The sequence below is a fragment of the Suricata suricatta genome, chromosome 2 (genome assembly GCF_006229205.1).
Source record: "Suricata suricatta isolate VVHF042 chromosome 2, meerkat_22Aug2017_6uvM2_HiC, whole genome shotgun sequence".
NCBI classification, from domain to species: Eukaryota; Metazoa; Chordata; class Mammalia; order Carnivora; family Herpestidae; genus Suricata; species Suricata suricatta.
The window spans coordinates 131281055-131306776 of record NC_043701.1 but is presented as its reverse complement, the minus strand read 5'-3'; the positions used below and the strand labels follow the sequence as shown (position 1 = coordinate 131306776).

At 41.5% G+C, this 25722-nt stretch overlaps 1 protein-coding gene and 1 pseudogene across 1 annotated transcript in view; one reads left to right on the top strand and one right to left on the bottom strand.

Moving 5' to 3' along the window:
* Positions 1-21766, bottom strand: part of SUPV3L1 (Suv3 like RNA helicase) — a 26889-nt gene extending 5123 nt beyond the window's left edge. Inside the window, exons 1-13 of the mRNA XM_029931804.1 lie at positions 21439-21766; positions 15822-15899; positions 15118-15225; positions 14204-14318; positions 12396-12564; positions 10498-10609; positions 9034-9111; positions 7527-7618; positions 6197-6377; positions 5567-5660; positions 4416-4635; positions 3095-3175; positions 2317-2493 (exon numbers count right to left, since the gene is read on the bottom strand). Of these exons, the coding sequence (XP_029787664.1) occupies positions 2317-2493; positions 3095-3175; positions 4416-4635; positions 5567-5660; positions 6197-6377; positions 7527-7618; positions 9034-9111; positions 10498-10609; positions 12396-12564; positions 14204-14318; positions 15118-15225; positions 15822-15899; positions 21439-21718 (1785 nt within the window). The 5' untranslated portion in view covers positions 21719-21766. The remainder of the gene's footprint in view (positions 1-2316; positions 2494-3094; positions 3176-4415; positions 4636-5566; positions 5661-6196; positions 6378-7526; positions 7619-9033; positions 9112-10497; positions 10610-12395; positions 12565-14203; positions 14319-15117; positions 15226-15821; positions 15900-21438) is intronic.
* On the top strand, positions 21743-25722 carry LOC115275977 (annotated as a pseudogene).

Here is a 25722-nt window from a genome sequence, read left to right as displayed (position 1 = left end):
CTCTTTGAGGTGGCTTGGTGCAAGGCTGGGCAGGGGTCGATCAAGCTAGTAAAGAGACTCTGCACCTCTTCACTAGCTGTGTGGCTCTGGCCACGCCATCACTCTGTGCTTCGGCACACCCTCATCAATACCATGAGACCACCATACCTCCTTCTTGAACCAAAGGACAATGTTGGGAGAATGTGCTTGGAAAACCAGATTGCCCCCCCGCCCACATGCCAGGCATTATTATGTACCACAATATACTATAGAAGACAGAAATACAATCCTATGAGACCTCTAGAGCAAAGGTTTAAAATCTTTAGCCACAAGAATAAGCTGATTTTCAACAGTTCATTTCCAGATTAGGGAAAATTATCTCTAAATGTTTAACCTAAGCAAGGTCGATACTTCAAAGAGGTGAAGCAGTTGTGATTAAATAATGTTATGATTTTATTAAATTCAGTCATGCATTCTGCTAATAAATGCCAAAGAGAATAGCCATGAAGGATGGAAATGTGACTAAGCTAATCTACGGAGCAAGACAAGCCAAACTTTTAGTATTTCTGACCACAAACTAGTAGAAATCCAATATGTAAAAGAGCTAGGCAAGGAGCTACCCAGAGAGGGGAAGGGAGAGATCCCTCCATCCAACAGCCAGCCCTAAAGGAGCTCCTTGGAACACCGTTTCCAAACAACTGTTCTGGGGGGCATCAGAGGGGATGGAGGTCTTTTAAAGTTCAGTCATAATGGTGATCAAGAAAAAAGGATCACATGCTAGCAGCATCAGAACACATAAGCGCAACTGCTTGCCTGTACAGTTCCAGACTTCTTACCCCTTAGTAAAATGCTTCTGCTTCATTAGAACAGCTGTTTGAAGAGTGGTATAAATGGAGTCAGGGACGTGGACCCGAGCTCCATCCAGGTCAATTTATAGCATTTAAGGCTTTGCTCCAGGGGCACCTGGGTGGCTCAGTCGGTGAAGCAGCCGACTTCATCTCTGGTCATGATCTCACAGTTTGTGGGTTCAAGCCCCACGCTGGGCTCTGTGCTGACAGTTCAGAGCCTGGAGCCTGCTTCTGATTCTGTGTCTCCCTCTCTCAGACCGTCCCCCACTCACGCTCTGTGTCTCTCAAAAATAAATAAATGTTAAAATAAATAAATAAGACTTTGCTCCAGAAACTTCAACCTCATGCTAACTAACTCTCTCATAAATGCCAGCTCTAAGAAACATATTTTCTAGGTAAATACCTGGGTGTTCAATACCTCTAAGATACATTAAAGGGAGATGAAAAAGACAAGTTGCAGAATAATTCATCCTAACATTTATGGGGAAACATACCCACAAAACTAGAATTTCTCTATGTACACCTACATAAGCAACTGCAGTGGAAAAGGCCTGCAATGACACACACTGTTAACTGTAGCTCTCAGAAGACGGAGATTGGGGGTGGTAGCCCTATTTAACCTATCCGTAATGTTTTAACTTTGGGCCGTGAGAAAGCATTGATGTATTATTTGCGTTATTTGAGAGGAATTTCGAACATAAATTTAGAAACAGATTTGTTGAGAACACAGCCAGTACACAGAATGCTGAGCTCTGTAGAGAAGACAGGGGCGAGACTACGAGTCAGAGGATTCTAAGAGGAGGCCCCTGGGTTTAGTGGGATGGGGAGGGTACTCCAGGCAGAGGCGACAGGGGAGAGGCAGGGGCTCAGCGAGGGGAGAGGACATGGCAGGAGGCTGGAAGTTCAGCTTCCACTGCCCTTCCCTGCCCCCCTTGTTTGGGTGCATCCTGTGCTCCTCAGAAGGCAGAGGCTGTATCCCTACACAAATAAATAAGAAGGGGCTGGAAGCTTGGCACCAAACTCATTTAAGACAGCAATCCCTGGGTCAGTACCTCATAATTAGGAAAACTGAATACTATTGCCACAACTAACCCCTACTCCCCTTCCCCTTCCAAAAACTATTAGCCAATGCTACCAAGAAAGAAGTGTACTAGGTGATGCCTTCGTGGCTCAGTCAGTGGAGCATGTGACTTTTAATCTCAGGGTTGTGAGTTCACACCCCACACTGGGTATGGAGCCTACTTAAAATAAAAATTAAAAAAGCAGGCAAAAAAAGACATTAAAGAAAGAAGTGTATCATCAGGCAAGACCCCTTTCCCTCAAAAAAAATTGTCATTTAAGGAAAAAAAAAGAGCCACTTTATACTTAAGTTCTTACATAGTACCTCCTATTGAAAGGTACTCTCCAACTGTTTTACCTTGAATAACGAAGTAGTGTTTGGGGAAATGCACGGAATTGAAACAACTGACTATATAGAGCCAAGGCTTACCTGTAACAACGAGGAGCAGACAAAAGGCTGCTTCTTGTTGATAGGAGCTGTGCAGAAAACATACCTCACTCGTAGACTTAATGGAATATGCTGGATCAACTCTGCAGAAAATTTAAAATCATCCATATTGCAGACAAAATACTGCCCATCAACTTGTGAAAAGTCTACAAAAATATCCTGGAGGGAAAAAAGATACATTACTCGATTGCCTAAGTGGGCATGAATAAAGTACTCAAGTCTACAAAAGACAATCTCTGAATCCTTAACAGGCTTCTAGAAAGGTCTACTTAATTCACTGCCTTCACAGGCTAAAAGGCCTCCCCTACAGCTTTCCCAACCTGACGTACTCAGAAAATTCCTCAAGACAAAAGTCCCAGAAGATTTTGAGAGAAGTTATTCCTTTCAAGATAAACTTTAGGGGCACCTGCATGGCTTAGTCAATTAAGCGTCTGACTTCACCTCAGGTCATGATCTCATGGTCTGTAGTTCAAGCCCTGCAATGGGCTCTGTGCTGACAGCTCAGAACCTGGAGCCTGCTTCAGATTCTGTGTCTCCTCTCTCTCTCTGCCCCTGCCCTGTTCACGCTGACTCTGTCTCTCTTAAAAATAAATAAACGTTAAAAATTTTTAAAAAAATAAATTTCATACAGAGCAATGTCACAGAAACAGACTATCCACTGATGCCCACGAGGCTAATTACTGTCTGACATATCAACCTTTTTAGAAAAGATATTTTAGATTTTGATTTTAGAAGAGAATTAAATGTGAGTTTTACTTACAATGAGATTAGAAAGTGTTGTATCAGGGAGATGGTAGGCAAACATTTCAATCTGTTCCGCAGTTGGATGAAGACCAGCTGCCTTTAGCAGAAAAACAACTGTAAGTTTTTTCTTTCTAGAGGACAACTCTTCTCAAGTTATTTCAAAATAAAGTCCTATATTCATTCAGGTTAAGCTCTCACCCAATGAGTTAAATGACAAGAATTTGAATAAAAAAGAAAAAAAGCAATGTCACTTTCTCATTTATTACCAACTGAGAAAGATGAGGAGATGGCTTAGTGACACTAACCAGTTATACCCACTGAGTTGACTTGTGAACCATTTGCTGACATTTTAGTTATATTGCTCAAACCTCTGACAGAGCACCAAAACTGCTTCTCAGGGTCTCCATTATCTTCACTGAACAAAAACGAACAAGGAAAACCCAATCGCTTTAACCAAGGCAATAAAACTGACAGACAAACATAGATAAATACATGAGAGAATGTCTACACTGGAGGCCAGTCTCTCTTCAACTGTATCCCAGTATTAATAAGGTAGGTATAAGCAGAAAGAGAAAGAGACAAGAAATGGGAAACACAAAGAGCAAAGGATGAAAGGAGGAACAAAGAGAGACCTAAGTCACGGGAGGGACAAAGAGTTATGGGCACGAGAAATGAGGCACGCAGGGGAAATGGGGGTGTGTCCTTATCAACTGCCCTCTTAACAAAAGCTACAGAAAGGATTTCAACCACAGCTTTCCTCCAGGAATTTTCCCTTGCATTGTCTCATTTATATTCCCCTTGACTAGGGTCACTGAAATATTAGATGAGCCACGTGAATTTGTAAGTACATTTTCTAGGCGACTTAAATTATGAGTTAACACACTTATAACTTACAAACTTATAAAATACATACATTGCTGCCTCATTAACCGCACTAACCAAAAGTTAACCTCGTCCTTACTGGCTCAAAGTTGTATTACTTAGTACTGTTTTTGCCCCACACTCAAGAATTTCTTCTACATGCAAGCTTCTCACAATTTTTCAGCCAGCTGACATAGCTTAGTGCCCTCCTGAGGCAACTATGCCCCTCCCCTCACCCACAGCTAGACTACAGAAAGAACTCAAGGAAAATCCGGTTTACTAAACTTTTCCAGTCTGGACCTTCCACTTGCACACCATTCTCTAATGAAAGGGTCCCTAGCCTAGGGCTCTCCAAAGCAGTAAAGTACGGCTTTCTTTACAGGATTTTCATGGCACAACTTTCTTTTCCTTATTTCTGTTTCCAAGTGTCTGAAGCAAGAGTCGGGAAGACAAGCAATGAACACATTACGCCTTACCTTTATAGGATCCACACGCCTATTCAAAATGTCTTTTAGTAAACTGAGATCTTCTCGATTCATTGTCGTCACTTCTCCTTCTTTATATTTTGAACTGAATCTACCAGCTCTGCCAGCAATCTGCAAGGCCTGAGAGGTGGTAATTGGTTCTATTTCCCTCTCTCCCTTTTCATTGATAGTAGGTTTTATAAGGGAGTAAAAAATAATTCTTCTTATGCTCCTGAAATAGAAATAAAAGTAATCTCGATACAGACTGCTATTTAAAAAACTTCTCATCAATTGGGTCACTACAGAAATGCTCACTCCAATTCTAGTTCAGACCTGCTTACAATTGTGTCCACTCTTTACAATATAAGGAAGCAGGGTTTGTCAGTAATTCTTTTTCTCCTCATTAAATAGTACTTTCTAACAAATGTATAAATTTATTAAAAATCATTAAATTGTGCATTTACAATGGATGAACTGTGGAGTATGTAAATGATGCTTCAATAAGGTACAGAAAATGACTTACATACAAGTAAACCATACACAGTGCTCCCAGACTGCTTTTACAAGTTGGCTCCTTTTGGGCGCCTGGATGGCTCAGCCCGTTGAACATCTGACTGTTGGTTTCGGCTCAGGTCATAATCTCAGGTCGTGGGATTGAGCCCCATGTTAGGCTCCATACTGTATGTGGGGCCTGCTTAAGAGTCTCTGTCTCTCCCACAGCCCCTCTCCCCTGTTTGTGCTCCCTCTCTCTCTCTAAAATAGAAAAGCTGGCTGCTATTAATAGCTTTGAACAGTTCTTTGATTCCTAAAGGTGTAACTGCCTTGAATACTTGGAGAGGAATATTTAGACATAACACTTACTGCTAGAGCTGAGGAGCCCTACATTCATAATGGGCACTCACACACTTACTGACTGAGACACTGAAAACAAAGTGAGATGCTCTAACAGGTTAGTGGGAGGGAGTATCACTCAAAACCCTTAGTACGATGTTTTATTTTCTTTTTATTCACTCAAGAGATGTAAGCAAGGTAAACTTCACATCTATATTATAATACGCTATCTCCTAAACATAAGTGTTTGGTCATTCTAATGCCAATTAGAAAATTTCTAATTGCCATCTAACCCACTGAATATCCATGATTATTAAAAACAAATTACTTACAAATTAAGTCCCATGCCAATTGCATCTGTTGCAACCAAGATTTTGCACGGATCATCAGGATCATTAAACTTCTTTGCCTGAGCAAGTTTGGTCCCTAAAACAAGAACAACTTCTGTTATGAGCTCAGTGTGGTCGATCTCTTACCACATCACACTACGTATATCTCGGAACCCTCATCTCCTAGTCTCCGTTCTTATGAATAAAACTCTTAATTGCTTTTATGTCCTCAAAGAGCCACTTATCCTTCATTTCTACTCCTTTAAGCATCCTACATGGAGAACACGATCCCCTACCACACTAGCCCTATTTCTGAGAACACTTATAAAGACATTTCAGGACAACTTTAAGACAATGTACCAAGCTCATATTTTATGACATTTCTGTAACAAAATCATCAACTCAACATTTAAAATAATGTCCAACAATAGCAGCAAAAGCTGTAATTAAAAAACTTCTACCCCCACCAAGATGAACTAGAGTATATATTTATTTTATATGACCCATAACACATTATTAATGTATCAAGCAACTTTATTCAGTATCTTTTACTGTGTTTTCCAGACACATCTCAACATAAATGGCAAAAATAAGAGACTTCATATCACTGTCATGATTAAAGCCGATAATTACCAGGTGGGAGGCTGCCATATATAACAGCTGATTCCAATCCCAGAATTTCAATCTGTCGACTCACAGAATAAATGTCATTCTTGCTAAAACAGACAATGCAGTCCCCAGGCCGGAGGTTGTCTAAAGATTCCAGTGCATGATCCAGCACAGAAATGGGGGTAAGCCTCTTATAGTTTCGAACCTATAATAAAGACATCATACTGTAATATAACACAACTAACTCAACTTCCTGTCACTGAGAATTAAGTGAAAAATTTGCAAAGTAATCAAAAGCAGCTGAAAATTGACAAGTTTCAATGTTTTTAAAGGAAAATTCAGAAAAACATTTACTTTCCATATTATAAATGTTACCATCAGTTCTCATTAGTATTTTCTAAATTAACAAAATGTTATACAGCATGTGGGGGAGGGGCGGAAAGAGAGGGAGAGACAGAGAATCCCAAGCAGGCTCTGTGCTGTCAGTGTAGAGCCCAGCATATGGGGCTCGAACTCACAAACCATGAAATCATGACCTGAACCAAAGTCATGACTCGCATGCTTAACCAACTGAGCCACCCACGTGCCCCCATGTCACAAATTTTGAAAGCACTTTCATATATCTTCAATTTTCATGGCAACTTGGTAAGTTCAGAGGGTTACTATTATTTCAATTTTTATGAAAAACTAAAATAGACCCCATATGATAGATCAGGTCTGATAAGGATTCCTTCAGTTCTAGACTTCTGCAATCTGCCTAAGAACATAAAGCTAATAACTAGAATGCAAAGCCAAGACTAGAACCCAAAATTTTTTTCTACTACATTCCACCCTCTCCCTGAAAGCTCAACACAAAACTAAAGTAACGGACTAATTTTTAAATATTTCTTCATCTTATTAAAGAATTATAGCAAAAAAAAAAAACTAGGATTAAAAGGAAACTAGTTATTTTCTACTCTCCAAGTTTGAGAAAAGGATATAAACTATCTCTAGCAAAAGGCCCTAATCTCTGACATCCGAGACTCTGAAAACCATACACTTTTGCTAAGCCTCAAACTTCCAACACTTCTGACTTATTTAATTCTAAAAACTGCTCAAACTCCAAAAGGCTCTGTCAAGAGAAGAGGACGAGTCTGTTGTACTTCTGGAAGGCTTAGGGTGGATGGTCACTCTGCCGGAATTTCAGATCATCAGGTTCAACCAAATATGTACGATCTGGTCGACCACGAAGAAGTGGAGCTTTGCTTTTCGTTCAGTTCTGACTCTGCCACTCTCTGGGACCTGCAAAGCCAGGGCCGGGGTACTCTAGGCTATTTGCTACACCACCTTCATAACAAAGCACATAATCTAGTACCTCCACTTCCTCTCCAGTCGTGTACATGAGCTCAGTAACCAGGTCAATAGCAGCAGATTCTCCACATAAATGGATTTCCTCAGCACAGAGTCCTGTTCAATGCAAAATCGATAGTTTTTTAAAGGTTCAAAATTAAATATTTAATACCTTATATAGCAAAAATACTTCCAAGTTTGCTTATCTATTGCTCTATAACTTTACCAAGTGTTTTCATCAATATTATCTCTTTGATTCAAACTTCAAGATAACAACCTTCTAGTGGGCAAAGATTATCTCTATAAATCTCAGTTCTTTTATTTATTTATTTATTTATTTTATTTATTTTGAGAGAGACAGTGCAAGTTGGGGAAGGGCAGACTGCAGAGGGAAGAGAGAGAGAGAGAGAGAGAGAGAGAGAGAGAGAAAGAGAGGGATCCTAAGCAGACTCCATGCTGCCAGCGCAGAGCCAAATGTGGGGCTTGATCTCATGAAACTCTAAGATGGTGACCTGGACTGAAACCAAGAGTCGGCTGCTTAACCAACTGAGCCACCCAGGCGCCTCAATCTCCGTGCTTTTAAACTGCTCTGGCTATGGTTTGAGTCTACTAGAGCATAAAGCCAGCCAGGACAAGAACCTGGCATTCTGATGGTTAGTACTAAATCTTATACTTGTGTTTTTCAAATTAGGCTCCATGGAATTACATAGGTACCTCAGAGGCTGGGGGATGGAGAGTAAAAGAAACTCCAAGCTCCTTACTGCTGAGCAGATCCACTCTCATCTATTTAAAAATAATTTTTTATGTTTCATTTATTTAAATAAATAGGGGAGGGCCAGAGATAGAGGGAGATACAGAATCCGAAGACAGGCTCCAGGCTCTGAGGTGTTAGCACAGAGCCCAACGCAGGGCTCGGACCCACGAACCGTGAGGATCATGACCTGGGCCGAAGTCAGATACCTGACAGACTGAGCCATGCAGGCACCCCAACTCTCATCTATTTTAAATTACAGGCTTTAAGGTATACGCTTTGTCTGAAGAGAGAGTTCAGCTATTTGTTTTTAAGTTTGAAAACACCTGCCCTATAACAAACTGATCAAAAATTCACTCCAATATGGAGCAGGAGAAATGTTCATTCATGTCCAGGGACCTCAAGGACTCCAATTCCAGGAGCCTATCCTAAAGAAATAATAAATAAATAAAAAGCTATGGCTACAGAAATTTTTACTGTAGCACTATCAATAATAGGAATAAATGTTCAATTCTGTGGAAAAAAATAGTACAGCTCTTCAATGGAGAATGTGCAATATTAATATGTGGTATGAAAAAAGTCTATGAGACAACAGAACTGAAAAAAAAAAAAGCAAGACACAAAGTAATACATTCACAAAACACCATATGCACAGGAAAAAAACTACATGAAACAAAATGTTAATACTGTTGTGTAAAGGTGGAGAGATGTGAACATTTTAACTTTAACTAATTGGTTATGCTAACTTTATAGTAAGAAACTGGACATTAAGACCACCAACCTAGAAGCGCTCTGGTCCAGGCCCATCCTCTGGCTGGATCTTTAATCATTTGAATTTCATCAATCACAGCCACTTCATCTAAAATAAAAATTTGTCATGAGCAATACAATCTACCTAAATAGTGTTATAAACAAATTATAGCATTCCAATTGGGTACATACAAACAAGATTAGAAAAGAGGAAACAGAAGAGGGAATTTTGATTCATAAACTCCTGTGCTATCAGAACTTCTATAATGTGTTACTTCTATAATAAATTCATTTATTAAAAAACTATCCATTTACTCAGAAAGCTATGATTATTAAAATGGAAAAACTCACTAGCGTACATAATATATAATCCCTATTTTATGTAACAAACATACCCACAATGCACACCTAAGTATATGCATACACAATACAAACATAAACATAGAAGAAATCTGGAAAATACACACCACAGCATTAACACTTGTTGATTCTGGATGAGTAGGATTAGGAGGTTATGGGTTATTTTTTCTTCTTTTTGCATTTATGTTTATATTTTCTATAACAAAGATATGCCCGCTTACTGGCAAGGAAAAGTTAATTTTTATTTAAAATAATTTTCAGGGGTGCATGGGTGGCTCAGTCAGTTAAGCGGCCATTCTTGGTTTCAGCTCAGGGATTAAGCTCACAGTTTGTGAGTTGGAGCCCCACGTCAGGCTCTGCAATGACAGCGCAGAGCCTGCTTGGGGTTCTCCTCTCTCTGCCCCTCCCCTCCTCACATGCACCTCCCCCCCCAAAATAAACATTCAGAAAATAAAATAAAACGAAATATTTCCAAAACTACTTAAATAAGAAGTTCATTGCAGTGCAATATATAATAGCGAAAAATTTCAAACAACCTAAATATTCTTTAGTAAGGGAATAAATAATTTTAGCTGTAAGATGGAATTTTAATTTTAAGTTTAAATGAATAAAGTCAATATATATATTTATGATATATATTTTACATATATTATAAGCATGTGATAAAATACACATATATACGACTAGATCTAAAAACATGCTGCATAGAGTACCAAGCAAGTTGTGGGACAATAATACAATATGACAATCACATGACTGTTTTAAAACATACAATCCACACTATTGACAGGTAATATGTATCAATGATATAAAAAAAAAAAAAGACAGGAAAGATCGACACCAAACACTTGACAGCAGTTGGATCACAAAAGGAAGTAAACTGGGGAGTGGTATAAAAGAACCATTATACTTGTTAACATTTTAGTTCCTTTAAGAGAAAAAGGGAGAGGCACATTCACAAGCAAACACCACCGAGGGTCTGGCATTTATTGGTGGTGGTGAGCACTGGGTATCTATTGTCCTATTCATCTCAATTTAAAATTTTTTTCACAATAAAAAACAATTCATATGTTCAACTCTATTTTAAAATAAAAAATTACTAAACCATAAAGGTTTTTAAATGGCATGTACATACAAGGAGTTGTGACACTGCACATCTCAACTGTACAAGCGACATGGGCGGCCTGTTTCCCATCTGGCTCCACAGTCACACGCTCTTCACCTGTTACCAAGTCACACGGCACGCCCTAAGGTGACAAGAAGACATTTGAAGTTATCACCATCTTTAAAACAAGAGCACAAAGAACGGTTGGTTCATATTCTTGCCATTACCATTACATTTATTCCCAAACCTTTCTAAAAAATTTTATGAAAGTCGCTCTTACACAACCTATGTCAACTTGGAAACACCTCTAATTAGCTAAATTTCTCAGGTAACAAAAACATGAGAAAGTGTAGCAGTTTCACTTAACTTTGTATGTTTCCATACTGTAGCGGTTTATTAAAATAAAACAAATGTGAATTGCTTCTGGATTCAAGGAGAGTATCATAAGTAATATTTAAGAACAGAAAGACCTCCTGGGGCACCTGGGTGGCTCAGCTGGTTAAGCATCCAACTCTTAATTTCCTCTCAAGTCATGATCTCACAGTTCGTGATATGGAGCCCAGTGTCCTGCTCTGCACTGACAGCGAGGAGCCTGCTTGGGATTCTGTCCCTCTCTTTCTCTGACCCTGCTCTGTGCTCTCTAAATAAATAAATAAACATAAATATATATATGTGTATATATATAAAGAACAGAAAGACCTCCTAATATAGTTCCTTGAGAAGGAGCAACATTAATACTATTGTATAATAGTTTGCCCAGGAACTGAGGTGTTTCTCAGGACAAAGTGCTTTTGGTGCTAAATCTGGGAAAGTCCAGGCAATCTGGGACAGCCCATCTCCCCAGTGACCTGCAACTAATCACAAGGAAACATCTGAGTGACAGTTTACAACACAAATGACCAACAGTCGTCCAAAATGTAAAGGTTATGAAAGGCAAAGGAAGACTCCTAGGAACTGTCCTAGATGAATGGAAACTAGAGACAGCAGAACAAAACACAGTGCTGGGACCCTGGACAGAATCCCGGGGGGAGGGGTGCTGGAAGACAGTGGTAGTGGTATTACTGACAACTGGCAAAATCTGAATGTAGATTGTGTAGAATAGTATTCTACCAATATTAAATACCCTGCTTTAGATAAATACCATGTGATTATGCAAAAGAAAGTCATTGCTCTGAGGAAATATTTTCTTAAATATTTATGGATAAGGAGTCATTATGTATACAAATTACACACATTATTCAGAACAAAAAAATAGAGAATGCAAATTATCTTCCCAAATTGGTTCATCTTACATTATAAAGTCATAATAAAATAGTGAACCAAAATGTGGCCCATTTAGTGAAACGATGCCTCAGAATACAGGGGATTCAGTCCGTTTCAGGTCTGAAAAGGTGGCTTTTGATAGCATCAGAGTCCAATCTAAAAAAAAAAGGTAAATTAAATATCACATCAGAGTTAGGTTAACTCTGAGGAAGCAAAGGAGGACTTTAGAGGGAGTTTCAACTGTATCAGTAGTTTATTTATTAAAAAAAATGAACAGAGCAAGTATGGCAAAATACTAGAATCTAATGGGAGATGGGCAGTGGGTTCAGGTTATTTGCATCTAATTCTCTGCATTTCTCTGTATTTGTGAAATATTCTATGATAACTGTGGTTCATTCATTACAATACACATTTTTTCACACTTCACGATCTCTGAAATCAGGATATGTTTTAACAATTCACAGCAAGTTGAGTTCAGTTGGTAGCATCTTTTTCTTTCTTAGTTGTACATAAAAATAACGGTACATCTTACAAAGTACAATGAACTATGGCAACGTTTATTAATGGCAAATTACTGCATATGCCCTCTCCCACCCCTCACCTTCACCCTACCCAGCCCTCCCAAATTAACAAGAAAAAGAGCAAATACTTGGTAATATACTGACAGCAGCATTACTCTTTTCAAAGATCTCATGTGCCAGTAATTTTAAAGGGCCACAATACACTCCAGATTTTGCTGACAAGTATTTCTGAATTGCATGGTAAGTCTTTCCACTGTTTGTGGGGCCTGAATGGAATATTATCTTCCGCTGTATGGCTCTGGCTTCTGGGTACCTAAAACATCAGAAGGTAAACAGCTTAATCCCATTAACCTCAAAATCCATCCTGGCAAAGGCATTCACTGAAAAGTACTCCAATAAAACATCCTGTTGGTATTCACATGATAGATAGCATCTTTGGAAAACTACAATTAAATGACAAGTTCCAATCCACACTAAAATAATGACTATTTTCCATGATTGGCATTTACTAACTAAAGGACAGAAAAATCTAAATGCAAATTAATTTCTTGAACATTTCTGCTATTGTATGGGTCCCTTTTCTTCAGTAGTTACTTAAAGTAAGTTTAAACCCCAACCAGCTCCATAGATGTGTTCACATCATTTCCACAGCTTTAAACATCTGAACCTCGGGGCGCCTGGGTGGCTCAGTCGGTTAGGCCTCCGACTTCGGCTCAGGTCAGATCTCACATTTGTGTGTTCGAGCCCCGCGTCGGGCTCTGTGCTGACAGCTAGCTCAGAGCCTGGAGCCTGCTTCCAATTCTGTGTCTCCTTCTCTCTCTGCCCCTCCCCCTCTCATGCTCTGTCTCTCTCTGCATCAAAAATAAATAAAACATTAAAAAAAATTTTTAAACACCTGAACCTCTAAGTAAATATTCCTAGGATTCTAAATTCCAACAAATACAATATAATAATTGAGTCCTCTGCTTCTGGCCATGATGAATGGTACAGGACTTGCCCTCCCATCATAAATAAGTACAAAATTGGACAAAATATATGCAGCAGCTACTTGGGGACATAAACAGCAGGCAGTATAGGACTACAAGCTGTGAAAAAAGGAACACTTGAGCTGTGCCCTACCGCACCCCAGGAAAGTATGACAGTCCTAATGAGCTGAGCAGTAGAGAGAAAATTCAGAGATGTTAAGGCAAGTGGAATTTGAAAAGCAAACTGTGGAAGAGAAGAAAAAGTTTGGCAGAGAAGGTGCCTTGAAGTCTGTGAGACTTCCTGGTGGATCCTTGAGCAAGGGCTGGACTGAACGTGTGCAAAGCCCAGCAGAGAGCAGCCTGCTACGGGTTTGAGCAGGAAGTCTCAAAGGGGTTGCAAAGTGCTAGATGATGGAGTTCCAGCCGCAGCGTGGAAGTGGGGAGAGCTCACACTGGAATGGCCACACTTGAACTGTAAGGCCAACACCCTAAAGTAAGAGCTACTCTAGATCTGTCCTACTAAAACCTACAAGATAGCCTGATCTAAATCAAGGGGAAACACCAAAATTAATTGCCTGCTTTTCTAGGGAAGACAACTCCTAGGCTCATTATGATTTACCATCCAGCATACAACAAAAAATATTATAATGATATAATAATACAAAATGATCACTAATCTCCCAAGATAAGAAACTGAAATTTTCAGGGGCACCTGGGTGGCTCAGCCAGTTAAGCTTCCGACTTCAGCTCAGATCATGATCTCATGGTTTGTAGGTTCAAGCCCTGCACCAGGCTCTGTGCTGACAGCTCAGAGCCTGGAGCCTGCTTCAGATTCTGTGTCTCCCTCTCTCTGCCCCCTTGCTCATGCTCTGTCTGTCTGTCTGTCTCTCGCTCTCTCTCTCTCTCTCAAAAATAAATAACCATTAAAAAATTAATAATATAAAAAAAAAAGCTGAAAATTTCAAATCCACAAGCAGAGAAACTAACCAGTTGGGTGGTATTCTTAAGTCACTGATCTTACGTAGATCGTCCTTACATTCCAACACGGGAAATATCTGTTTCGCATGTCTCAAGAAAAATGGAAATAAATCATCCACATGAGCTGAAAAATAAAACAGTTTATCAATGTATGCAGTCTACATGTTATCCGTAGCCCGACTCAGTGAAACTTCTCTTCTTAGTGAGCCAGTTCAGGGGACACTGCCCCCAAGATTAAAAAAAAACAAACTCTGGAGCAAGGAATTCCTTTTCTGAGATCCTGTTCTGTCATGTTTTCTTCCTAATTTCGCTTACACTTTCTGGAAAAACAGCAAATTGGCTGTCAACCACCATGTTCTACCCTCTGATATAAAGAGGTAAAGATCAGCTTTGGTGAAAGTTAGGTTAAAAATAAAGAACCTGGAAATGTACATTAGAGAAGAGACCTTTGGTTACTGAACAGAAATGCAGGTATGATTTAAAAACTATAAAGCCAAACTGCTGACAGGAACACAACAATAACGTTCTTACATTTTTTTCTTTTACATCAAGAACTCTGCCCTAATATAAGGAAACAAAAATGTCAGTGGCAGGAACAAAATGGAAGTCGCCATGTATTAATTCTATCTCCCATGAAAGTTCGTTTCACTGCAGCCCCATACACAACACGGAGCGGAGAACAGAAGGCAACAGGTCAAGGCCCCAGTCTTTCTCCAGCCTAAGATGTACTGTTGATGTAATAATCAGCTCAGGGACCCACTATGAAAGCAAAACGACCTCAAAGGCCGCCTGTGAAAGCACGGAATTCTTTACAGAGGGTGTTAATAAGCTCTGACCAGAGAAATAAACATGAAGTATGGGAAGAAATAAAAGTATGCTCAACACATTGTTAAAGAGATTTTTAAAAGTCTCTAAACACTTGCCTGCACTGAAGCAAATATCATTCAAAATAATGTGAACGTCCACATCCAGGGAATGAGACTGCATGATATAATTTCTAAAGCTTATGAACGCTTGATGGAAGAGACGAGCTGTAGGAAACACAAAACCAAAATAGGCAGGGCTTAGTTTTCATTCCATTCCTTATTTGTAAGTGTACATATACAGGGGCGCCCGTTAACGGCTGGACTCTTGATTTCGGCTCAGGTCATGATCTCACCATTCGAGCTCCACGTTGGGTTCTGCGCTGGCAGCACGGAGCCTGCTTCTCTCCTCTCTCTCACCCTCTCTCTCTCTCTCTCTCTGTCCCTTCCCTGCTCATACACATGCTCTCAAAATAATTAAACTTTTAAAAAGTATATATATATATGCATCACACCTAACTCATCAAAGTGTCTTTTTTTTGAGGTGGGGGCAGGGGTCTACATCTGGTTCATTATCATCTGGCCAGAAGTGAAATCCTAGCACAACAAGAAGGAAAGCTGAACACACAGCTCCCTTGCTGTGTGTCTAGCACACCAGGTACATCTTGCCAAACTCATGCCAAGACAGAAGCAAAGGTCAGGGATGTCCTCCAGACCACACCTATGCACTTACTTCTGGGGCGCACTAGGTCTCACACAATACTGACAAAGGTATAATGGAAGAAGTAATAAAATATCTCTAAGAGAAATGCTAGTAGCCTTACCATCAAGTCCATAATCAGCACCCAGTTTCTGAATTTCTTTCCTCTTGTAAAACTTGTCTAAGATCTTCTTTACTTCATCTGAAAGAAAGATATGCTTAACATTGGTTTTCCAAATGGAGAAAGGCCCAAAGAGCAAAAGACACTTGAAATCCTAATACTCAAGCCAGCGGTCTACTGAGGCTGCAAGCACTTAAAGGTTTGAGTTGACCACAAGCTCTTTACAGTTTAACAGTGCAATGGACTGTCTAGAAACATTATAGAGTCAAATAACAGAATATTCCTGGTACACTGCAGAAGAATAAGCAAGGCACCACAGGACTAGACATGGTCCCTAGCCTCCATCAGGCTACTTTTAGAGAACCATATTCTGTTTCATTTACTTACAACCATTCTAAACATCTAATAGTGAACAGCTTAAAGTATCTAGAAAGACAACCAGTACTGCTGGGACCAGATCATCATGCTTTTATGCAAATGACTAAAGAGGTCAGGGATGATCTTTAGTTTGAAGAGGATGGATTTAAGAAGAACACACTACACTTATATTGTTCTAGATGGCGTAACTAAAGCCAATGGGAAGTGAGGGATGCAAATTTCAGTGGAACTTATACAGGAACTTCTAACAATTAGAAGAGTGAAAGAAGCTGCCTCAAAAAAGTACCCTCCCTGTCACTGCAAGTATTCAAACCAGGCTTAGAAAACCATTTCAAGGGTGACAGCGGAGAATCACTGTGCTGTAGGGGGAGCTGAGTGAGATGACTGCTGAGAAAACAGGCCACTATAAATCAATAATGTCATAAATGAAAATATTTTAATCAATCAGGCTGAAATTGTATTAACACTGTACAAGTTAAAGACCACTGCATTATTCCATAGAGATAAACATTCTACTGATCCAGCCACAAACGTTGTATTGCCGGGAAGGCAGGCAAAAATGGAGAATATAGTCTTTGCCCACAAGACACAGAAAGGCCATCCAAAAAAACAGAAATGGAAGGAAAACTTCCAAACACATTCTATGAGACCAGCATTACTTTGATTCCAAAACCAAAGAGCCCACCAAAAAGGAGAATTACAAGACATTATTCCTGATGAATGTGAACACAAAAAATCTCAACAACATCAAATTCAACAGTCCATTAAAAGAATTATTCACCACAATCAAGTGGGATTTATTCCTGGGCTGCAGGGATGGTTCAATATTCACAAATCAATCCATGAGATATACCACATTAATAATGATCCCTGGGGCACCTGGGTGGCTCAGTCAGTTGAGCGTCCAACTTTGGCTCCGGTCATGATCTCACAGTTCTGAGTTCAAGTCCCGTATCAGACTAGCTGCTGTCAGCATGGAGTCCACTTTGGATCTTTTGTCCCTCTCAATCTCTGCCCCTCCCCCCCTCCACTGGCCCTATCTCAAAAGTAAACATTTTTTAAAAAGAACCATATGATCCCTCAATAGATGCAGGAACAGCATTTGACAAAATACAGCATCTATTTTGATTAAAAAAACCTCAACAAACTAAGGATAGAAGGAACATATTTCAACATCAAAGAAGCCATATACAAAAGACCCACAAGTAATAACATCCTCAATGGGCAAAAACTAAGAACTTCTCCTCTAGAATCAGGAATAAGACAGGAATGTCCACTCTCACCAGTGTTATTTAACACAGGACCGAAAGTCAGCCTCAGCAATCAGACAACAACAACAACAAAATAAAAGGCATCCAAATTGGCAAGGAAGAAGTCAAACTTTCACCATTCAGAGAAAACTATGTAGAAAACCCAAAAGACCCCACCAAAAATTACTAAAACTGATGTATGAACTCAGTGAAGTCACAGGATATAAAATCAACATACAAAACCTGTTGCATTTCTATACAACAATAATGAAGCAGCAGAAAGAGAAATCAAAGAATTCATTCCACTTATAACTGCACCAAAAACCATAAGATACCGAGGAATAAACCTAACCAAAGAGGTAAAAGATCTGTACACTGAAAACTATAGAAAGCTTATGAAAGAAATTGAAAACGATACAAAGAAATGGAAAAGCATTTCACATTCATGGATTACAAGAACAAATATTGTTCAGATGTCCATACTACCCAAAGCAACCTACACTTTTAATGCAATCCCTATCAAAATACCAAGAGCATTTTTCACAGTGCTAGATAAATAATCCTAAAATTTCCAGGGAGCTACATAAGATACCAAATAGCCAAAGCAATCTTGAAAAAGCAAAGCAAAGCTGGAGGCACAATTCCAGACTTCAGTCTATGCTACAAGAGAGTATCAAGAGAGTATGGTACTGACACAAAACAAACACACAGATCAATGGGAACAGAATAGAGAACCCAAAAATGAACCCACTACATGGTCAACTAATCTGTGATAAAGCAGGAAAGAATATCCAGTGGAAAAAAAGTCTCTTCAACAAATGATGCTGGGAAAACTGGACAGTAACATGCAGAGGAACGGAACAAGTTCTGACACTTTCTTAAACCACACACAAAAACAAATACAAGATGGATGAAAGACCTAAATGTAAGACAGGAAATCATCAAAATCCTAAAGGAGAACACAGGCAACAACCTCTCTGACCTGGCTGCAGCAACTTCTTATATGTCCCCAGAGGCAAGGGAAACAAAAGCAAAAATGAACTGCTGGGACTCAATCAGCATAAAAAGCTTCTGCAGCTTTATGCAGTTTATGTTGGAAATGGCCAACAAAACTAAAAGGTGGCCTAAACTTAAGAAGAAATTTGCAAATTACATATCTGATAAAGGATTAGTATCCAAAATCTACAAAGAACTTGGCAAACTCAACACCCAAAAAGCAAATAATCCAGTGAGTGAAGAAATGGGCAAAAGACATGAATAGACACTTGAAAAGAAGATACTCAGATGGCTAACAGAAATAGAAAAGATGCTCAACATCACTCACCATCAGGGAAACACAAGTCAAAACCACAATGAGATACCACCTCACACCTGTCAGAATAGCTAAAATTATATACAAGAAACAAAAGGTGTTGGAAAGAATGAGGAGAACAGGGAATCCTCTTACATTGCTGGAGGGAATGCAAACTGGTGCGGCCTCTGGAAAACAGCATGGAGGTTCCTCAAAAAGTTAAAAATAGAACTACCCTACCACCCAGCAATTGCACTACTAGGTATTTACCCAAAAGATAGAAAAATACAGATTGAAAGGGAATTATGCACCTCGATGTTTATAGGAACATTATCAACAATACCCAAGCTATGGAAAGAGCCCAAATGTCCATTTACTAATGAGTGTATAAAGATGCGGTATGCACATGCATGCACAGGCTCAGGCACGTGTGCGCGTGCATGCGCACACACACACACACACACACACACACACACACACACACTGGAGTAATACTCAGCCATCAACAGGAATGAAATATTTCCATTTACAACAATGGGAATGGAGCTACAGCATGTCATGTTAAACAGTTATGTCAGAGAAAGACAAATACTATATGATTTCGCTAGTATGTGGAATTTAAGAAACAAAACAAATGAACAGATGGGATGGGTGTAAAAAGAGAGAAGGAAACAAACTATAAAAGACTCTTAGAAAACAGGGTTGATGAAGAGAGGTGGGTGGGGGGCGGGCTAGATGGGAGATAGAATTTAAGGAAGGCACTTGTTATGATGGGCACTGGGTGCTGTAAATAATGAATCACTGAATTCTGCTCCTGAAACCAATATTCCACTGTATGTTAACTGACTAGAATTTAAACAAAATCTTGAAAAAATATATAAAATAAATGAGGAAACTTGTTTAATGGGTTTAGGTTTTCAGTTTTGCAAGATAAAAAGTTCTGGAAATCTGTTTCACTGCAATGCAAATATACTTTACCACTACTGACTTGTACACCAAAAATTAAGATGGTAAAGTTTTATTATATATTTTTATCGCAATCTTATGATAAATAATATTAATACCAATAATTACATTATTAAAAGTATTTTAATATTATTACATTATTAACATTACCCTAAAATAAAGACCTCCCAACTCCAAGTTAAGTAAAATAGCTTGTCTAACACTGTCTTCAAAGAACTGGTTAAAGAATAGCATATCCTGGGCGCCTTGGTGGCTCAGTCGGTTAAGCGTCCAGACTCTTGATTTCGGCTCAGATCATGATCTCACAGTGGTGGGATTGACTGCTACTGGCTCTGTGCTGAACCTGCCTGGGATATTCTCATTCTCTCTCTCTCTCTCTCTCACGCCACCCCCCCCCCCCCACAGCCCAGCTCGTGCTTTCTCCCTCCCTTTATCAAAATAAATAAATAAACTTAAAAAAATAGTATTACTGTGAGTTTCATGACATTTTTCAGTAAAAGTATCGTACTTCTTGGGGGTGCCTGAGTGGTTCAATGAGTTAAGTCTCGGACTTCAGCTCAGGTCATGATCTCACCGTGCGTGAGTTCGAGTACCACGTCCGGGTCCTGACAGCTTAAAGCCTGGAGCCTGCTTCAGATTCTGTGTCTCTCTCTGTCTCTCTGTCTCTCTCTCTCTCTGCCCCTCTGCCACTTGCACTCTGTCTCTCTCTTAAAAATAAATTTAAACACAAATTTAAAAGTATTGTACTTCTGCCCTAAAAAAACAAGCTTTGGCTCATAGTATGTTGTCGTCTACATTTTAAAATTACAATAGGAATGACCTACGTTGCTTGTTGAAGTGAACTGCGAGAAGACAGGTCCTGGAGAGCTAGTGTCCTGTGCAGCTACGCTATTCCCTCACTCCCCCAGAGCTTCATTTACTCTGAGGACACTCCCTGTCTCCTTCTTCATCCAGAAACTAAAGAGGTAGAGAGCCCCATAATCTGAAATTCCCCCTTGAAACCATTTGCATGCCTCCCTGTCAAACCCATCCAAAGTTAGTTTGGGGAACAAAACACACTGCTACTTGCCAAACTAAACGACTCCTTCGTCTCTGGAGTCCTGGATAATCAGGATACATACCACCTTTGGCGAGGACACCCTTATCATATTCTAACTTGTACTACATTTGGTTATCCATACACATATGGATGTTATCCATACAACTTTTCTCCCCGCGAGACTGTAAGTTTCTGGAGCGTAAGAGATCTGGATCTGTGTCTGGTTCCTCTCGGCAATTACCACACAGCCTGATGGTGTCTGGTTTGCCTGGGGCCAGTAAATGATAAAGAATCCTTAAAGGAATCTTCCTCTGGCATTTCACGGACATCTCCCTTGCCCCTTCTCAGGGACAAGAGTTCTGAGCAGGGGAGAAGGAACAAAGAAGGATACTAGAAAAAGCGGCCGTCCACCTAACGTCGTTAAGAAAGGCGAATCCATCAGAAGAGGGTTTAAACCATTCACAGAAAGCAGTGAAAGGGAAAAGACCACTTCGGGGGCGACATATAAAAGGAACAACAAGACGCAGCCCCAAACCTGGAGGGGCTCACAAACCAGGGCGGTAGGCAGACACTGACTGACAAGATGACAACGCTTGAGAAGACCCGGGGTCTCCAGGGGAAGGGGGTGCGGCTTCCTCGCGGCCAAGCCTCGGCCCTGCAGACACCGGCGCGGCGCTCGCTAGCTTCCGCACTCACTCTTGTCCAGAGGGCGGGTGAGTTCGGCCCCGACGTCGCCATCCGCGCTGGGGCCCTGAGGTTTCACAGTCAGCGGCACGAACAAGGACGTGTTCGGGGCTTTGGAACCTCCTGAGGCAGAGGAGGAGGCGGAGGCGGAGGCAACGGCAGACACGCGCCCCAGAGCTCCAGGAAGGGAGTCAACGTGGGCACGAAGGGCAGAGCAGACGGCTGCCCGGTGGCCAGCTCGGCCCCGCGCCGGGAGCCGAGCCCACAGCAGGGCACACCGGGGTAAGGACATCGAGGCCGCACGTCCTGTAAGGGGATGGTGGGAGCAGCCTGTGACTTGCCGGTGGACAATGACGCGCCCCACCAGCGCCTACAGTCCAGAAAGACCCAGACCGAGCACAGGGGAGCTGCCCAGGATAACGCCCGATCAATAAGGAGAAAGTAGTGTCTTGACATTGCTCATATAGAAGAGGAAAAGCTTACAATAAAAAAACCGTAAAAAAATAAAGTTTTTATTTCTTTTTTTTTTCGTTATTGATTGGTCCAGCTTTCTCTAAAGGAATGTAAATAATCAGGCACCATTGGAGATGTCACAGATGAGGGGCGGGGCCTGCGAGCGGTGTCACGTGACGCAGGCTGGCCCTGTTGGGGAGCACGCTCTCGGAAGCACGTGGGCACCGCGGCTAGCTGTGCCCAGGAGACCGGTGGGAGGCGGGTACTTCTGCTGTGGGCATCGGCGTGACTTTCTGACCAGAGCGCTAAAGAGCATTTCTCAAGTTTCTTGGATTATTAACTTCCGTTTTGTATTAGAAGAGCGGTAAGGGGCATAACTTCATCCGACCTTCAGAAATGTTGCTAAGGAATTTTTTTCTGCAAGTTCTTAGGTAAACCCCTTGTGTGACGCTTGTGTAAGTACTCGTTTTTTAATACGAGCAGTTTGTGTACATCGTCCAGGCAGCTGACATGTCACAACCGCATAGCACTAAAGTATGTCCTCTGTACCCCAGACGGTTTCATTTGCAAAGGTTGAATACTGTGTCATAAGAGTTTGCAACATGTTAATTCAAAATATGCTGCTATATTTTCCACATCTCTCTCATACCTAAAACATTAAGATCTTGCAGCTTGAAGGGACATGTCATGTGATATGTAATGTGTGTCAAATAGAATACCAGTAACAATTTACTAATGTACCTTTCTTTCATATCGTGTATATATACACATGTATGTATGTATATATTTGGTGTGGGTTTTTTTTTTAATGTTTGCTTATGTTTGAGACAGAATGTGAGCAGGGGAGAGAACAGAGACTGGAAGGGAGACACAGAACCCAAAGGAGGCTCAGGGCTCTGAGCTGTGAGATTCTGAGCTGTGAGCTCCATCTCATAGATCAGGAGATCATGACCTGAGCCAAAGACGGAGGCTAAAGGACTGAGCCTATATATATTTGTTTTTAAGTAAATTCTAGCCCCAAGATGAGGCTGCAACTCCGGACCCCAGATCAAGAGTTGAATGCTCAATGACTTAGCCACCCAGATGCCCCCCACAGAATATATTTCAAACATCAGAATAGATACAGTAAGTACAGTAGATAACCCCTTGCTTCAGATTCTGTGTCTCCTCTCTCCCTCCCCCACTCATGCTCTCACTCTTTCTCTCTCTCTCCCCCTCTCTCTCTCAAAATAATCATTGGGGGGGGAAAAAAAAGAAGTGACACAGATTTTCTACTCCATAAGTTTCAGCACCCCTAGCCCCTGCTTTGTTCAAGGGTGAAATTTAGTTTTCAAACTTTAGGGTACATCAGAATCTTCTGGCAAGCTTGTTAAGAACAAAATTGTTGGAATCCTACCCCCAGAGTTTCTGATTCAGTAGGTCTGGAATGGAGCCCAAGAGTCTTCATTTCTAACTTGTTTCCAGGTGATGTTGAGCCTACTGATGTGGGGGCCACAATTGAGAACCACTACTCTGGATTATTGTTCCATCAGCCAATGAAATAGCACATACATACATGCATTTATCCTAAATGTATCCGTAAGTACAGATATATATGAAGGGAGGGGGAAGAAGTGGAGGAAGTAAAAACACCCCAGGTCGTAGGGAATAAAATGAGCAGGCTCTGTCTCCTTTGCCTTTGCTGTTAACAAAACCTGTAAAGAACATTTCACAAAAGCACATTCTTGTATATCTCTCTCCTCACATCTTGCCTCCCAAATTCTGTAGTTTCTGGTATTTTTCCAGTATAAGGTTATCATGATAAATACTAAACCATTTATCCTAAGTAAATTTTTAAGATTTCCTCTTAGAATCATGGAATTTTGGAGCAGCACGGGGTCTTAGAGATTATCCCAATCTAGGGGAAGGGGCAACTATCAGATGCATTTGTGGAACTTGCAGATAGCACCATCACGGTCCTGCTCTTTCTTGCTTTCCCTCCAGGCCTGATGAAACTCCTAGGGAATCTAGTCTGTTTCCTTTAATACTGAGGTGCATAATAATTCTTATCCATAATTTTATTACATTAGACTTGTTGCAGGATTGTTGAGCATCATGGTCAAGAAAGAATTCTTTAATTTTTTTTAATGTTTATTTTTGAGAGACAGAGAGAGAGCACAAGTAAGAGAAGGGCAGAGAGAGAAACAATCTGAAGCAGGCTCTAGGCTGTCAGCACAGAGCCCAACATGGGGCTCAAACTCGTGAACCACGAGATCATGACCTGAGCCAAAGTTGAACATGTAACCCACTGAGGCACTTGAGTGCCCCCGTGTATCTGACTCTTGATATCGGTTCAGGTCATGATCTCATGGTCATGGGATAGAGCCCATCAGGCTCCCCACTGAGCATGAAACTGCTTGGGATTCTCTTTCTCCCTTTCTCTTGGCCTCTTCCCTGCACGCGCCTCTCACTTTCTCACTCTCTCTCTCAAAATAAATAAATAAACTTTTTTTAAATGCTTATTAAAAACATTGAAATTAGCCTAATTACTGAATAAGTTGCAGCCAGTTCCACTAAAAGTCAATTTGTTCTCCGCTGTCAGTTTCTACCTGAGGTACCTGTGGGGAAATCTGAAGTGGGTGGTTTAAGGCCAGGGAGCCTGATCTTTGCTCCTTGATAGTGAGGGTAGGAGGAGCAGGTGCCAGTGGTGCTGGAGGCATGGAGGATGGTATAGAAGCCGGTTATGTAAGTCGGGCTGACCCAGCCCGCCCATGATGGTGTAAAATCAGGAGGGGTCGGGTGGGGACTGAGTAGGTGGCGTGCTGCCAGCAAGGCTGGAGGCTGATAAAAGCCCAGAGGGCCGTAAACAGGACTCCTGGTTCTAAAATTCCTCAGCTCTGACAGATGAGCAGATGCAGGTTTTCTTTTTTCCACCAACAAAAAGTGAAAGGGGAGTCTCCGGAAGTGGAGGCGTGAGAAGCCGGGCTGAGTGGCTCCGGGTAGCGGGACGCCGGACTGCTGCTGGGGCACTGCTCCCGGGGGAGGTCATGAACGGCCGGCGGACGGCAAAGTGGACTACAAGAAGTATCGGAACCTGAAGCGAAAGCTCAAGTTCCTCATCTACGAACACGAGTGCTTCCAGGAGGAACTGAGGAAGGCGCAGAGGAAGTTGCTGAAGGTGTCCCGGGATAAGAGTTTCCTCCTAGAGCGGCTTCTGCAGTGCGAGAACGTGGACGAAGATTCTTCTGACTCAGATGCCACTGCATCTTCAGATAACAGCGAGACAGAGGGAACTCCCAAGTTGTAGGACATACCAGCCCCCAAGAGGAAGAGAAACCCTTCCCTGCGGGGGGGGGGGGGGGGGAGTCTTCCCCTCCAACCTCTCCCTGCCTGCTTCAACAGGGTTTCCCCTTTGGGCCTCGGGGGCCCCCTCCCCATACCTGAGCTCGCTGGCTTCCCCCGCCTCCCTCGTTCCCTGCAGGAATGCCCGAGCCCAGCCCCCTGAGGCCCAAGCGGGAGAAACGGCCCCCGCTTGCCCCGGAAACTCAAGGGAGGTCACTCTGGCTGCAGTGTGGAGGAGGAGCTGGCTCTGGGAGAGGCTGAAGGCAGGGAGTCCACTTAGGAGGCTTGTACCGTAGCCCAGATGGCGGTGGAACCCCCAGACTGGCCTGTGGGAGGGCCGCTGACTTTCCAAGGCCGGGGTTCCGGGGCTGGGGTGGGGGCAGCCCTGGCCCCACAGCCCCGTCTCAAGATCCTCCCCCCACGATCCTGAGCACCGTCCCTCGGCAAATGTTCAGCGACGCAGGCAGCGGGGATGACGCCCTGGACAGGGATGACGACCTGGTGATCGACATCCCAGAGTGA